The sequence below is a fragment of the Scyliorhinus canicula genome, chromosome 2, assembly GCF_902713615.1.
Source record: "Scyliorhinus canicula chromosome 2, sScyCan1.1, whole genome shotgun sequence".
NCBI lineage: Eukaryota > Metazoa > Chordata > Chondrichthyes > Carcharhiniformes > Scyliorhinidae > Scyliorhinus > Scyliorhinus canicula.
The window spans coordinates 144,220,704-144,236,901 of NC_052147.1; the positions used below are offsets into that span (position 1 = coordinate 144,220,704).

The window sequence follows — 16,198 nt, forward strand, 5'->3', positions numbered from 1 at the left end:
GCTCAATACCATCCAGGACAAAGCAGCCCCGCTTGATTGGCACCCGATCCACCACTTTAAATATTCACCTCCTCCACCACCAATGCAATGTCAACAGTGTGTACCATATCCACAAGATAGGTTTCAGCAACTGGCCAATGTTCCTCCAACAGCACCTACCAAACCCGTAACCTTGCCCACCTCGAAGAGCAAGGGCGACAAATGCATGGGAATGTCCCCATCTACCCTCCAATTCAGTACCATCCTGACATGGAAATATATCAACGTTCCTTCGTCACCTACGTTACGCAACACAGAGCGTATCTTCACCACGTGGACTGCAACAGTTCACAAAGGTGACACCTCCATCCAGAGAATGAACTAATACATTAAAAAAAAGAGTGCAAGAATATGGGGCCACTTTGATTTTGCGCGAGATTGGAATTGAATGTTGGGGTAAGTGTCAAAAGGGTTATCAATTCTTTAGTTCCTGATTTACACCATCGCTGAAGTCAAAATGACTCGTTCTTTTGAGGGAACTTCACTCGCAAATGGATGGCAGTGACAAGTATTTGAAATTAATAGTTTATTATTGGCACAGGAATGCTCCATTAGCACTGCCCTCACCCTCTGTAAAGATGATTTGCAGCCACATATGAATGTGTCATGGATTGTGGACTTAATTCACGTCAATATTGTTTGGGCGCACTAAAAGCAAATCCAAGGTGATGCCCAATCGCTGTGTAAATGGATGACATGGTCCTGACTGAAATTAAATCCATATTTTGCCCACAGAGGTTATGCTTCCCGATCCTGAATTAAAATTCAACAGCTGCACTTCAAAAGGTCATCATTTGGCCGGAGAATGTGAGCTGTTTTTTTTGCAAGCGGATGCTGTGAAACCATTATGTTAATATCTTTGCTGCAAGTGGAATATTTGTCACTCCTGTTGGGACAAGGACCCACTTTCCTAAAATGGGTCCTACCGTAAATTGTGGCGTATAAGTTGACCAGGTGTACAAGGCGACCCCATTCTTCTAGCACCAGATATTTAATCATGTACTCGGCATATTCTTGCAGAGGCACTGGCCATAATTTTCCAGTAATCCTTCGACACATGACCAGTGTCAGAGAGTTCCATACTTTACCCTGTTTTTTCTACTTTTTGAGCCCAGCTGTCCTTGGCCTTGTATGAGTCACTATGTCAACTGGTGCCAACTATCTGCTCAAACTCCCCATGATCGGGATTGATGCGTCCCCAAGCGTACATACTCTAACCAGAGGGGAACAGACTTTGAGTCTGTATTTTATGCACTGCTGCTGGGTGTGTTTTGGGTGGAATGGGCATTGGTGCCTATTCCACCACTTCCCTGCTCAAACCTGACCTCACCCCCATAATACTGGGGGTGGGCAGAAAAATCGGCAGTAAATAATGTGAAAATAAATAATCGAGTCAATTAGGTTTGCTGTCAAGTCAACTGATCCTGAGAATAAACTGCTCACATTATAAAACATTTGGAAGGGGCAGCTGGGTAGGAATGGGCAGCCTGATTTCAAAAAAAGTTATTCAAAGGGTGGGAAGGTATAAGGGTTCGCTCTTCTGGGGCCCCACTTTCCAAGAGGGGGTTGCCCCCTCCCTATGATCGAAGCCCCCTTCCTTCCAACCTGCACGCAGCCTTAAACCCAAACCCTCAGCCCCCCCTCACCCCACTGACCTCGCCAGCCTCTCCCTCCCTGACCTACCTAAATACCCCCTACCCCCTGCCTAAAACCCCAGACTTACCTACTCCGGGGATCCATGGGTCTTTTTCCTTCTACTCCCGTAGTCACGACAGCATCCACTGATGCGCTCCCGGGCCCATTGGGACTGATGGAGCTGCTGGCCAATTGAATTGGCAGGCAATTCCAGAGGGCGGGCCCTTGGTTAGCTGTCCCGCAGTCATAGAATCATAGAATCCTTGCAGTGCAGAAGGAGGACATTCAGCACATTGAGCTTGCATCGACCCTCAGAAAAATCACACTATCCAGGCCCATTCCCTCACCCCATCCCGTAGTACTGTAACCCCACCGAACCTTTTGACACTAAGGGGCAATTTTGCATGACCAATCCACCGAACCTGCACATCTTTGGACCGTGGGAGGAAACTGGAGAACCCGGAGGAAACCCACACACACGGGGAGGATGTGGAAACTCCACACAGTCACCCAAGATTGGAACTGAACCCGGGTCCCTGGCGCTGTGAGGTGGCTGTGGGCCATACCAATTTTGCTTCTCGGGAGGTGAAAGGGGGAACCATCCCACTACAATATTACCAAGGTCCATGTCTTAACTCATTGCATCATCCTATTTCAAGAGCAGAGCAGGATGTTCTTCTCCAGTTGTCCTGGCTTGCATTTATCCCGAAACCAACAACACTTTAAAACAAAAACGCACATTTGGACATGATCACTTTGCTGTTGGGATTTTGTGGTGTACCAATTAAGACTACATTTTCCATTCGTCAACAAAGTGAATATCACAGTTAACACCTTGGTTTTGTAATTCAAATGTCTGACTGTGCCAAGTGAGCAAGTTAACTACTGGCTACTGGTTTAGTTATGCACTACTGGGTGGGGATTTGTGTCTGGTGAGCACAAGTTGGCTAAATTAACACATCTGTATGAAATTCTTCTGTCAATTTTAATGTGGTGCATTCGCTAAAATAATGAAGAGGTATTTAATACAAAGTAATGGCTGAGGCCCCATCTTCTCAACCTTGCCCTCGCCTGGGGCCTCAGGTTAAATCACCACCAATCAGCTCTCCCCTTACACAAAGGGGAGCAGCCTATGGCCATCTGGAAACATTACTGACTTGATTTCATACAAACGTCTGTTCACCATTATTGGTGAGATTATAACACTGATTATAACACTTTGGGATAATTAGACCCCAGGGATAAAATTCTTTGCAGTCTGCCTGATAAGCTGATTGCGACTCATCTCAGCTCATTGAATTGTTCAAAATGGGAAAACGGCAGTTGGCCCTTTGACCCATTCCAGCCACAGAGGAATGATATGGCACAGAAGGAGGCCATTTGGCTTGTCATGTCTGTGCAGCCTCTTTGGAAGGGCCATCTAATTAGTCCCACTCCCCTTTCTCTACAGCCCTTTTTTAATGTGTGGCATCCAATGTTGGAAACTGTTCTGCATATGAGGCCCTTATTTATGACTCAGCAAGCATTATTAACCCATGTCTCTCTGACTTACCCCCACAGGCTGTACACCTTACTCATGCAAGCTTCCAGATCGATGCCTTTGGGTCCACCTTTATCCTAGATGTTACATTGAACCAGTAAGTATCGGCGTTCATCTGGAAATGGTCTGAAATACAGTGGTGTAGCTAGAGGCTCCTTCTTTATACATACTGAACACCTGTGACCATTGACTGGCTACGGATTAAAAAAAAATAAATTTAAAGTACTCAATTCACTTTTTTTCCAATTAAAGGGCAATTTAGCGCGGCCAATCCACCTTTTTTCCAATTAAAGGGCAATTTAGCGTGGCCAATCCACCTAGCCTGCACATCTTTGGGTTGTGGGGGCGAAACCCACGCAAACACGGGGAGAATGTGCAAACTCCACACGGACAGTGACCCAGAGCCGGGATCGAACCTGGGACCTCGGCGCCGTGAGGCTACAGGGCTAACCCACTGAGCCACCGTGCTGCCCTGGACTGCACATCTTTGGGTTGTGGAGGTGAGACCTACGCAGTCATGGGAGAATGTGCAAACTCCACACAGACGGTAACTCAGGGCCAGGATCTAACCCGGGTCTGCGCCGTGAGACCACAGTGCTAACCACTGTGCCACCGTGCCGCCCCTCCTGGCTACGGATTGCTTGATGTTCCAATCAGAGAGTTTTTAATTGCAGAACTTTAATTCTTGCACCTCACGAGGGTGGCTTTGGGTAATGGAGACAGAACTACAACTTCTGGGAGAGAGTTCAGGCACAACCAGACTCATGAGGTATAAGCAAGAATGAGCTTGTGTTTATGTAGGTGTGGGTGATGGGGGGGTGGGGCATGATGGGGGGGTACTTCTCCAGGGCCACTGACCAGCAGCAGGAATCGTGATGGTCCGGTGAATCGGGCGGGAGGCAAAATAAACAGGTTTCAAGCTGGGTTCTTTGCTCGAAAGAACATCCTACAAACAGAAGGTGCAGAGGCATTACTCAGACAGATCACCTGGTCTTTGTAGGAAGCTCTTCAGAACAAAGAGACAGCCTCTTTAAAAACAACTGCGGTCAGGAAGAACACCTGCTCATAAGAAGAAATACTTACGAGTTAATGGACTGTTTTAAAACTGTAGAAATAAATAATGGTAATCCTTCCTTTGAAACTGTTTGGACCTGACAATCAAGAGGCTTTTAAAAGGCGATGGTCTGTGAAATTGAATGTAAACAATGCAGTTCAAAGCTTTTAGGTTTCTAAGCTTTCAGAGATGCTTGAATAAATTAAAGGGAAATGAAATTGTGAAAAAAACACATTAAAGCGAAGACATTTACCTTCATCTCATATCTTTAATTTTCTCATGCTGGGAAACAAATTAATGGGTTTAAAAGCTATAGATGGAAATATCAGCCAAACAAACTCCATCCCAGGAAAGACCCCTGATCTGAGCTCCTTCAGCCTAGCACAAACCAGCACCCCCCAATCCCCACCTCCCCTGAAGGACCCCTCTTGGCACCCTGGAGTCAAGTGTAGGGAGGGTACTCACCCCCTTGCCTCCCGCCGGAGTCCATGGTGTCAGGTTGGCACTGCAAAGGGGTGGGGTCTGAAGGGAGGGGAATGATATGGGGGGAGGGGGGATGATGGGGGGAATGGGGGGCGTTGAAGGGGGGATATAGGGAACTGAGTTGGGGGGTTACTTTGCCAGCAATTAGGGAGGGCAATCCTTGCTAGCGATAGTGGGGGGTTGCTCATGTCAGCGATTAGGAGATGCTATGCCAGCAATTTAGAGGGCTGCATCAGTATTCTGAAGTCGGGGAGCCCTTTAAATATAGCGCCCCAATCTCTGAGGAGCAGGACCTGTGAGAGAGATTAGGCTCCTCTCAGGTCCAGCGCAAACATCAGTGTGTCATTGAATAGTATGAAAACCCCGATCCTCGGTAAAAAAAATGTTTTGGTGCCATTGAATGGCGGGTCAGCTTCAACCCTGGAACCAGAGGAAATCAGTCCCGATTCTCCACTGGCGGGAGCACATAGGGTACGATTCCCAGGCCTCGTTGCACTCTCGCTTGAGCGAAACAAAGCCGGAGAATAGCAGGAAAGCTCAAAAACAAAACCGTTCCAAACACCAAATATTTTGAGATGCAACCAGCCCGCTCCCGTAGGTGAAATCATGATCCAGCCGTAGCGTGGCAAGAAATCAATAATCACCACTTAAGCCCTATTGCCATACAATTAACAGGAGCCACCCCCTGTCCAACGGCCTCCCGTCATTCAGCGGCCTCCCCAGCAAGTGTTCACCCTGACGCTGATTAATACTCCTTTTGAAAAATGTGAACCCGGCGGAAGAGCTTCTGTGGGGAGCTGAGGAAGTGAGTAGCCATCTTTGCTCACAGGCAAAGAGCCCAGGGGTGCTGGGCCTGCCGCCCTAGTGCTCAACGGGGGGGGGGGGGTACCTTAAGCTTGGTGGTGGGGGAGGGGTCGAACGGCACTCTTGGAGGGGTGGGCCGCCATGCGAAAGGGGGGTGAGGGTAGAGGCGTTGGGGGGGCAACCCCGCGAGGCACCAGCATGCCAACCCCTGGATCATGTGTACCCATTCCGGGGGCAACCCTATCTGCTGCCCGTCTGACCCATTGACCACCCATAACCCCAATGACTGCTGAGGCCTCTGGCTATGCGGCTGAAGGCAATTGCTATTAGGGAGTTAGCAATCATGGTTAAGTGAGACAACCCAAGTGGATTGCCGTGGGTGGGTGGGCCATGTAGCATGTGGGAGACATTGCCTACCTTTCCAATCACACCTTGATGCCTGGACACTGTGCCCAAACACTGCGGGAGGCAACATCACACACGCAGCAGCCAACATTCGAACACCCAGGTAATGGGACACAGCTCCGGGGACATGTCCACAGCTGGAGGTTTGGTGACTGCTGGGGATAGTGGGAGATGCCTGGAGTGATAGGCCAAGGGTTCAGGGGTTGGCCTGCATAGTGGAAGAAAGTGGCAGGGACGTCATACTGGTTGAGTTCAAGGGTTTTTAATGTGTTGCAGGTGTTAGCAATTCCGCACTCCCGACGTCCCCCCCTCGGGGAGCTGGTGGCCACCCCCACTCCATGGGACAGGTCCGGGTTGGCACCCAGTGCCCCTCCCCTGCTCGGTGCCCATGGGGCCCTGGGGTTCAGCTCGGGACAGAGGGCTAGCTGGTTTGAGCCTCGGCTGTCTGCACCCTGGTGTTGATGCCTTCGAATGTGCTGCTCAGTAACTGGGACATTCTCTGCAGCGCCTCGGCAATGCCCACCTGCGACTGGGACCAGCTCCGTAGCACCTCGGCCATTCCCATCTGAAAGCGGGACATGTCCCGCAACAGCTCATCAAGGTCAGCTTGATACTGGGTCACATCCCCCAGCGAGTCGGATATTCTGCCGAGACCCTCAGCCATGGCCGTCACCGACTGTGTGACGCCTTGGTAATAGTGCTGACGATGTGCACCAGGCTCTTCTTCGAGGTCGCCACCCATAGTGTTGACCCCGGTGCCACGCATTGCCAGCGACATCTCCTGTGCCCGTAGCCCCTGGGACTCCTTCAATCGGCCACGGATCTGAAGGAGTGTCACTCCCTCTGGACGTCCTGGCTGCTCCCTATCATCTCCATGAGCTCCGGTTAACCCTGTAGCAGAGCACAGCAGGGTGCTGGGATCCAGCAGACCGACTGCCATCTCGCCTGGGGGTTCCTGCCTCTGGTTTCGCACACTGGGCTAAATCGCTGGCTTTTAAAGCAGACCAAGGCAGGCCAGCAGCACGGTTCAATTCCCATACCAGCCTCCCCGAAAAGGCGCCGGAATGTGGCGACTAGGGGCTTTTCACAGTAACTTCATTGAAGCCTACTCGTGACAATAAGTGATTTTCTTTTCATTTCATGTTGTGCACCAGCAGCTGTGTGGTGCTCACCAGATTGTGCCCCAGAAGCCTGACAAACGTTTCTCACCGAAGTGTGTGTATTTGCGCTGGAGGAGGGTGGGGTTGACAGCTGTGACGCATCGATTGTGTCTTCTTTGGAGGTGTTCTCCTGGGAGGCTGGAGAAGGGGCCACCCCGAATGGGCCGGTGCCGTCAGCTGGAGGACCTGTGGGAGAATGGACATGGGGTCAGTGGGAGGGGTGGGTCAGTCAGTGAGGCAATAACAACTCACATTTGACAGTTCCTCCGGGTGGGGCTCTGTGGTTCCCCACCTCCGCATGGGTGACTGCTCAGTCCTCCAGGACAGAGTGGTCACCCCCGTCATCTCCAGGGCCCGTTCCTTGAAGGTGGTGAGGATTCTTAAGTCGGGCACCCTGCCCCTTGACTGGGCCTTCTCCTGGCAATTGGGTGAGAGCTTCTCCCGCAGGGACACAGAGAGAACATTGTTAGCCACACGCATGGTTCATAGTGGTACGTAGACACATGGAAGATAGGAGCAGGAGGAGGCTCTTTGGCCCTTCGAGCCTGCCCCACCATTCATCACAATCATGGCTGATCATCCAACTCAATAGTCTAATCCTGCTTTCTCCCCATAGCCTTTGGTGGGGAGATGTGTTGGGGGGATGTGAGAAGGAAGAGCTGAGGGAGGGAGGGTGGTTATAAGGAGGGGGGGGGGGGTTGAAGCAAGGGTTGGGGGCTGCCTGGAGAGTTGGGAGGGGTTGGATACTCACGTGGGGGCAGCAAGGTGTCATGGAGGAGGTGGGGGGGGGGGGGGTTTGGTGTCCACCCATGCTATCCGGTGTAGGTCATTGAGCTTCTTACGGCACTGGAGGTCAGTCCTCCTGGCCATGCTCCCAGAGCTTACAGCTGTCGCAAACCTTATCCCAGGCTGCACTGCTGCCGTGTGGCTCACCCTCCGGGACCCTCGGGGGGAACCGGACATCCCACCTGGCCTCGACCACAACTAGGAGCTTTGCCAGGTCCGCATTGCCGACTCTTGGGTCCGGCCTTCTCGGCGCCATGGCTGCGAGCCGGCTGGGGTTGGCTGTGCAAGTGCTGTTTAAGTTCTACTCAACCTTGTTAGCGGGGGGCTGGGAAGCCCATGGCACCTCATTAAGAGGACCAATTAACATTGAATAGCGTTGCTGGCCTTGCTGGGCCGAACGCCGGGAAGCTTGCAGCAGTTCCTGTTTGCTCGCATACTGAGGAATCTTTCTGGAATTGTGCCCTTCGTCTGTGTGGTAGTATGGCTAGAGAGATCATATTACCTTAGAGCCAAGCTGCTATTGGTACAGCAGCCTCGCTGCCCATTGGCCCAGGCAAGTCATGTGCCTCTCTGCCAATTGGTTGCGGCTGGTCATGTGACTCCCCACCGATTGGCTGAGAGGTTGGTATCTCCGCTATAAGGCGGAGTATAAAAGCTCGTACTGGCTGGCAGTCAGCCTTTCTCTGTACGACCACTGCCGGGCTCACATCTAGCGTATTAAAGCCTGTTGTTTGGAACTTCACTACGACTCGAGTCCAATTGATGGTATATCAATCTACAAACAATAGAATTTTGCCCAGTGTCGTTCCTTTCCCCAGGACATCCCAAAGCACTTTATAGCCGATGAAGTACTTCGGAAGTGTAGGCCCTGTTGTAATGCAGGAACCAATTTGCATAAATCGGCATAAAGGAAGCTCCCAGAAACAACAATGCGATAATAACCTAAAAGTCTGGGGGTTTTGTCATGTTCATTTAGGGATAAATATTGACTAGAACTATTGGAAGCTCAGGGATTGTGCGTGTTGAAGATAGAAATCTTTTAGAATCCTGGATACTCATGACTTTGAGAGATTTCGCAATATATAGTGTCGATGTAGATGATCAGCTTGAATGGTGAAACAGGCTTGATCGGCCTACTCCCAGGCTCCTACGATATCAGGGATGTTTGGTGCCTATTGTACCTTGCTGTTTGAAATAATGTCACGGCTTCTTTTACATTCATCTGAGGACAGATGGGGTCTCAGTTGAAAAATCTTATCTCCCTCATCAGTGGAAAGTCAATCTTGATTTGTGTGCTGGAGTTCTGGATTGGGACTTGAACCTGGAGCCTCCTGCCTGAGGGATGAGTGTTCTGCCGGCTGAACCATGGCTGTCACCTTACACCCTGTAAATAAAACTGCCGATGGATTCAAAGGGACAACCGATCGGTTAATGACCAGCGATTTTCATGATCAATCTGAATGGGGCAGTGGGTACAACAGATGGATGGTGCCCAAGTCTATTGGCGAAAGGGCAAGCAAGGGTTGCACTTTATGATTTTCGGTGGGATGAAGGTGTCAGGATGGAAAGTGAGTGGGATATTCAGTCCTGCCCCCACCTTGGCAGGCATTTGCATCAAGGCCAGTGTTTATTGTCCATCACTAATTGAGAAGGTGATGATGAGCCAATCCTTGAATATAATGCTGGGCCATTTCAGATGTCAACTAGGATTTAACCACTTTGCTGTGGGTCTGGAGTTGCAGATATCATGCCCTTAAGAAAGGACATTGACATGAGTGAAGCGGACAGGTTTTTACAGCAATCCGTTATTTTTATGGTCACCGTCGCTGTTGCTAGCTTTTTATTCCACACTTACTGAATTAACTGAATTTACATTTCCCAGCTTCTGTGGCAGAATTTGACCTTGGTGGGTTGGGTTTCCGATCCTGGGTCCCAGTGCCTGGATGAAATGCAGCACAAGTGTCCGGAAAGGCCGAGGGTTGAACCCCGAGGGAGATTTTCGAGGAGGTGGCCCACTAAGCGAGACCCCAGATGTTTAGCTGGGTGAGCCAATCGGAGTGTTTGGCCCGTTGGGAGTGGTGGGAATTGCCAATGTTGTTAGGAGAAGGTAACGTCGATGGAGATGCCCCGTGAAGACTTTAGGAAGTTTAAAAATAAAATGTGTCCAAAGCTACCAGACCAACATTGTTGCGAGGGAAACACTTCGGGAGGATAGACTGTGGCTACAGCTGTATCCATCTGGTACCCATTGTGCTAGGGTGTGAGGGAAGATAAAAGAGGCATTGTTGGCTACCCAGCCTGTCACCTGGAGATAGAGCAAGGGCTCTATTTGGTGTTCGGAAAATTCCGGAAGGTATGTCAGCAACGTTCTCGAGTGGCATTTTTAATTGATGTAATTGGCTACCAGTCGCTGGCCAGTGCGTAGCCGACAGTCCACCTCACAGAAATAGCCTCCCTTAAAATAGCCGGTGGCAGGAATGTGCAAATTTGTTGGACCCCCTTCCTCTTAACTCCTTTTGCTGTATGAAAACTTAGCCTAGTGTCTCTAAATCATTAGTGCAGGTCTCTGGATTATAAATCCAAAAGCATGGACACTGTACTACTGTATTTTGAATTGAAAATTGAAACTGTAACTGCGCCAACTAAAGAAATAAAGGAGGGAGGAGAAAAGAGGGAGTATAGGAAGGCTAGTTAGTCTGCCATCAGTAATAGGAAAAATGCTACAATGTGCGGAATTGTCCACACTCCTGCGCCCCACCCCCTTCACGTGTCTCGCGGAGGTGGCCCGCTTTTGGCTGTTGGTGGAATCTTCTAGTCCCGCTGCTGTGAATGGGGATTTCCCATTGTTTCCGGGGAGGGGGGGTTACCATTGGTGGTACCGGAAGATCCCGCCGCAGAAATGGCTGGAAAATCCCCCCCAATCTATAGGCAGAGTTAGCATGGTCTTAAGAAAGGGAGCTAGCAGGGATAAAGATTTTCAATAAGTATTTGATGAGGTACAGCACAAAGTTTCAACACAAGGCTGCAGCTCGTAGGATTAGCATGGATTGAAGAATGGAAATGGCCAGAAAACAGAGCGAGGAATAATGGTCAATTTTGTGTTGATAGACAGTAATTAGTAGAGTGCTGCAAGTATCAAGTGTTAGGGCCTGAGCTAGGTACATTCTGCATTAATGACTTTGACAAGGGGGCCAGGGTAGACTATCTAATCTGAAATGGCCCAGCATTATATTCAAGGATTGGCTCATCATCACCTTCTCAATTAGTGATGGACAATAAACACTGGCCTTGATGTTAATGCCTGCCAAGGTGGGGGCAGGACTGAATATCCCACTCACTTTCCATCCTGACTCCTTCATCCCACCGAAAATCATAAAGTGCCACCCTTGCTTGCCCTTTCGCCAATAGACTTGGGCACCATCCATCTGCTGAAAATTCTATGTTCAATAGGAAGTTAAACTGTGAGGAGGACACACAGAGGTGGCAGAGGGTTATGGATAGGTTAAGTGACAAATGGAGTGCTTGTGTGGGAATTCTGAAACGATCCACATTGGCAGGAATCACAGAATAGCAGACTACTTTTTTCAAGAGTTAGGGACTTGGTTTTCAGATGGACCCAATCACAGAAAGTCATCATGCTGGCACATGTAAAAGACTCATACTGAACTCCAAACCTTAACTCTGCTTCTCTCTCCACAGATGCTGCCAGTCCTGCAGGGGTTTTTCCAGCATTTTCTATTTTTATATGCAGGCGCAGGAAGAGATTAAGAGAACAAATGGTATATTACCCTTTATTGTGAGGAGGTTGGAATATAATAGAAGTGAGGAATTATGCAAGGCTTTAGTGAGACCACACTTGGAGTGAAGTGTACAATTTTGATCTCTTTGACTCTGGAAGGATGTAAATGCCTTGGCAGAGATGCAACAGAGGTTTACTCAATTTATTCCTCGAATTAGGGGGTTGTCTTATGGAAGTGATTGTGTAAAGTGGACCTTTAAAGTGGTAGACTGAGAGGTGGGGCGGGATTCACTCAGCCCGGGACTACGCTGGAGAATCCCCCCGACCGGCATGAATCGGGCCATGCCGCCCGACGTCAGAGCGGAGAACCGCACCCATGCGCGGCGACGGTCGGGGGCCGCATAAGTCTCGGCCCGGGATGGGCCGAGCGACGGTCGTAAAAAACCCGAGTCCCGCCGGCATTCTTCACACCTGCTATCAGCTGGCGGGACCTTGGCATGGAAGGGTCCGGGGACGGCCTGTGGCGGGGTAGGGAGGGCCGGACCCTGGGGGGGGTCTCCAACGTGGCCTAGCCCGTGGTCAGGGCCCACCAATCGGCGGGCCAGCCTCTCTGGCTGGGGGCCTCCTTTCTTCTGCGCCAACCCTTGTAGCCCTGCGCCATGTTGCATCGGGGCCGGCGCATTGGCACCGGTGCCACTGCGCATGCGCGGACCCCGCAGCACCCAGTTCACGCTAGGATCAGCAGTTGGAGCGTTTCTGACGGCATCAACACTTAGCCTCAGGATCACAGAATCCTGCTCGTGAATTCTTTAATGTATTTTAATAATTAATTTACAGGATGTGAGCGTCGCTGGTTAGGCCAGTATTTATTGTTCATCCCTAGTTGCCCTTCAGAAGGTGGTGGTGAGCTGCCGTCTTGAACTGCTGCAGTCACTGAGGTGTAAATACACCCATAGTGCTGTTAGGGAGGACATTCTAGGATTTGGACCCAGTGATAATGAATGAACGGCGATATATTTCCAAGTCAGGATGGGCAGTGGCCTGGAGGGGAACCACCAAGGGTTGGTGTTCCCAGGTATCTGCTGCTCTTGTCCTCCAAGATGGCAGTGGTTGTGGGTTTGGAAGATGCTGGCCAAGGCACCTTTGTGTATTCTGACAGCCTGACAGTGTAGATATCAAGAGGCTGTTTCACCTGAATGGATTCTCTAATACTGAGGGTCATAGTCTCAGGATAAGGCGTCTACCATTTATGTCTGTGATGGAGGCAAACATCTTCACTGGTTATGGGTCTTCTTCAAAGGCCGTGAGTGCTCAGTCATTGAGTATCAAAAGATGGAGATTCAGCGTGTCTAGAGATAGGGCAACAACTTGGGATTGAGCTAGAAGATGAGCCATGATATGCCGGAGCAGGTCGAAGGATCTTTAACGGCCTTCCCATTCTCCCATTTCTTATGCTCTTATTTCTCAAGTTCTTTGTAAGTTTAGGTGCAGTGGCCATTTTCTTTCTGGGCTAACGTATTTTTTTTCCATGAAGAGCCTTTTTTAAAAAAAAATAATTTTTATTCATGAAGAGCCTTTTTAAAGAATTTTTTTTCTGGGTGAACCCTGCTCTGTCATGTTCGTTTCTTGGAATGTGTTTTAATTGTTTCAGTTTAAGTGACATTAAAAATTGAAGAGCTTCCGAATTCCCTATTGTTAAGCACGTTAAGCTTAATGTGCATGAATGATGGTTACATAGCTTGGTAACTTTTAATTTTCATTCTTAAAGAGGGAATATACGATAAGAGTTCCAAGCTTGCTTATACTCAAACTGCTTGCGCTGACGTCTAATTGTTTACACCGATTTTTATCTTTGGCAGGAGACTTAAGAGTAAATCTACTTTTGGCTGTAACTTCCTGCAGATAATAAACATCCCTGTGGCAATAGTTGTAACACCTAAGCTTAAAATTTTAAATTCACCCCTTCTTCAGCTGCTCCCTCCATCCCTTCCCTCCATCATAAAATCAGAACTGGGGTGTTTGCTGATTTCACAGTGTTCGTCTCCATTTGCAAGCCCTCAGGTCCTGAAGCAGTCCACTCCCATGTGGAATAAGAATTGGACAATGTCCAGGCTTGAGGTGCTCAGTGACCAGTAACATTCACAGCACACAATGCCAGTCTATGACGATCTGCAATAAGGAAGAATCAAACCACCTCATGACTTACTATTCCATTATGATGCAGATGGGGGCGGGATTAATTTAAACAGCACTAATTTCTCCTTTCACCCATCCCTAACAAGAAAGGTATTTTCAATTTGCTTCCCCATTTATAATTAATGGCATATTCCCCAACCCCTTGGTTTTAGTGTGATCCAATTTCTATTAATGACACCACACTCGAGATAAGACAAACTCAAAGGGTTCATTTATTTTCACACATTCAATATACGGGAGGCAGGATGGTTGCACTGTTGCTTCCTTTGTAGTCATACAGTAAAAGAGGGATAGAGAAAATAAAGTTTTAAAATGCAGAGACCACAGAAAAGGGAAGTGGTGTTTCACATGGGTTCCAGAGTCTAAAATCAAAATTCAATAAGGTATTCTTTCATGGCGGTCAGTGGGCTGAAAATCGATGCTGTAGAATTCACTTATCTGGTGACCCCCATGTGATGAGATACGCATGCAGAAATGAACAGTCTCCTAGGACATGGTATAGAACCTCCAGCATTAGCAATGTAGATGGGGTGCAGCTATCCAAACCTGGGCAGGGCACCATTTATGTGAGGCTGCTTGTAGGATGTTAAAAAGGCAAAGTCAGATTTTGCAGCACAGCAAGATGATATTACTGATCTCACAAACTAGAAGCCCATGTGACAGGAGTCCCACCTCTCCACGTTGTCTTTGACAAGGCAAGTATATCCCTCATCTGCATACGCAGTTGGCGTCTTTTCCCTTAACCGCCCCGCAAGACATGGCGGCTTGATCTTGCGGGGGCAGCGGAGGGAAAAGAGTGCGTCCGTTACGGACGCATGGCCCCCTTGGCACGGCCGTGGTACTGCCGTGCCAATCGGGCCCCCCGATGCCCCAAACGGGCATCTGGCGCCCGTTTCACGACGGCAGCGAGCAGGTGTGTTTGCTGCCGTGTTGAAACGGGCGTGAAGGCCTGGCCGCTCGGCCCATCGGCCTCGGAGAATCGACGCTCGCTGTTAGGTGGATTGGCCATGATAAATTGCCCTTACTGACCGAAATTGCCCTTAGCGTTGGGTGGAGTTACTGGGTTATGGGGATAGGGTGGAGGTGTTGACCTTGGGTAGGGTGCTCTTTCCAAGAGCCGGTGCAGACTCGATGGGCCGAAGAGCCTCCTTCTACACTGTAAATTCTATGATGATAATCTATGAATTTGGGGAGAGCAACAGTTGGGTAGTCACTCTCACAGCCCTTAAAGCAATCAGTAACCAATCCAAGGAGGCCAGTGACCATGAGGTACAATTCTATTCCACCCTCTTTACACAATGATATTAACCACATTCAATAATTTCAAGTACCATTCAACGCAACATGCATGTGTAGTTCACAACACTGTATAAGTCGACCGTTGAAGCCTTGAAAAATCTCTCCAAAAATGGGGATTTATTTATATGCCGAGTGTAAAAGTGAATCACAGGTGTGGCTGGTTGCCATCTTTGTTGTTCCCACGCAGAAGTTCCTTTGTGTGGGCCTGCCTTAAACTGCTGTGCACCTTTGAGACATAATCTATATCGCCTGCTTGCTCTTCTTGTGCCAGTTATAGGGTACTGGTGAGTATAGTATGTGTTTGTGGGGTAACATTGAAGCTGACTGCTAATGTGAGTATAGTATATGGTGACTAAAGGTCGGTGGGAGGGGGGTTCGATTTACATTCTGAATCTTTACAAATGCATGATTTTTGGGGCAGACGAAAATATGGTTAACTTGTGTGCTGGATCTGCGGTAGTTTCAGTTGAAGAAAACCCTTTAGACCATCTGGTCTCATCCTTTCAGAATACCAACCCTACTCATTGACATATCCAACTGCTGCTTAAACAATTGCTGTGTCCTCGCCTGAAATACCAGTCTGAGCAACCTCTTCTAGCTGTTGGTCACATACCTACGTCAGGGGCTGTTTAGCACAGGGCTAAATTGCTGGCTTTGAAAGCAGGCCAGCAGCACGGTTCGATTCCCGTAACAGCCTCCCCGAACAGGCTCCGGAATGTGGCGACTAGGGGCTTTTCACAGTAACTTCATTTGAAGCCTACTTGTGACAATAAGTGATTTTCATTTAATTTCATTTCATACTCTGTCGTCTCTCTGTGGCCCTGAACCTGTGACCTCAGTTTTATCGTTGCAATGCTAATGAACAGAAGAATTACACAGTCTCATTCTTCACGCGTTCCAAACCTTGTATTCCGTGTGTCTGTACGAGAGCCTCTCTCCATTTGGATTGCTCTCAGAGTTCAGTGGCATTTCAATGGTGATTGAAAAAAAAGTTAGGGATATCTGAAACGTGCCTCGCTGCCAATAGCATACTTTTTAAAGTCACTGTTGTAGTGCAG

General features: G+C 49.0%; 1 protein-coding gene across 5 annotated transcripts in view; it reads left to right on the forward strand.

The window, feature by feature from the left end:
• Positions 1–16,198, forward strand: part of LOC119958886 (disintegrin and metalloproteinase domain-containing protein 23-like) — a 243,561-nt gene that overhangs the window by 26,005 nt on the left and 201,358 nt on the right. For all 5 annotated transcript variants that reach the window (XM_038787411.1, XM_038787403.1, XM_038787419.1 and 2 more), the window contains exon 3: positions 3,235–3,311. In XM_038787411.1, the coding sequence (XP_038643339.1) occupies positions 3,235–3,311 (77 nt within the window). The remainder of the gene's footprint in view (positions 1–3,234; positions 3,312–16,198) is intronic.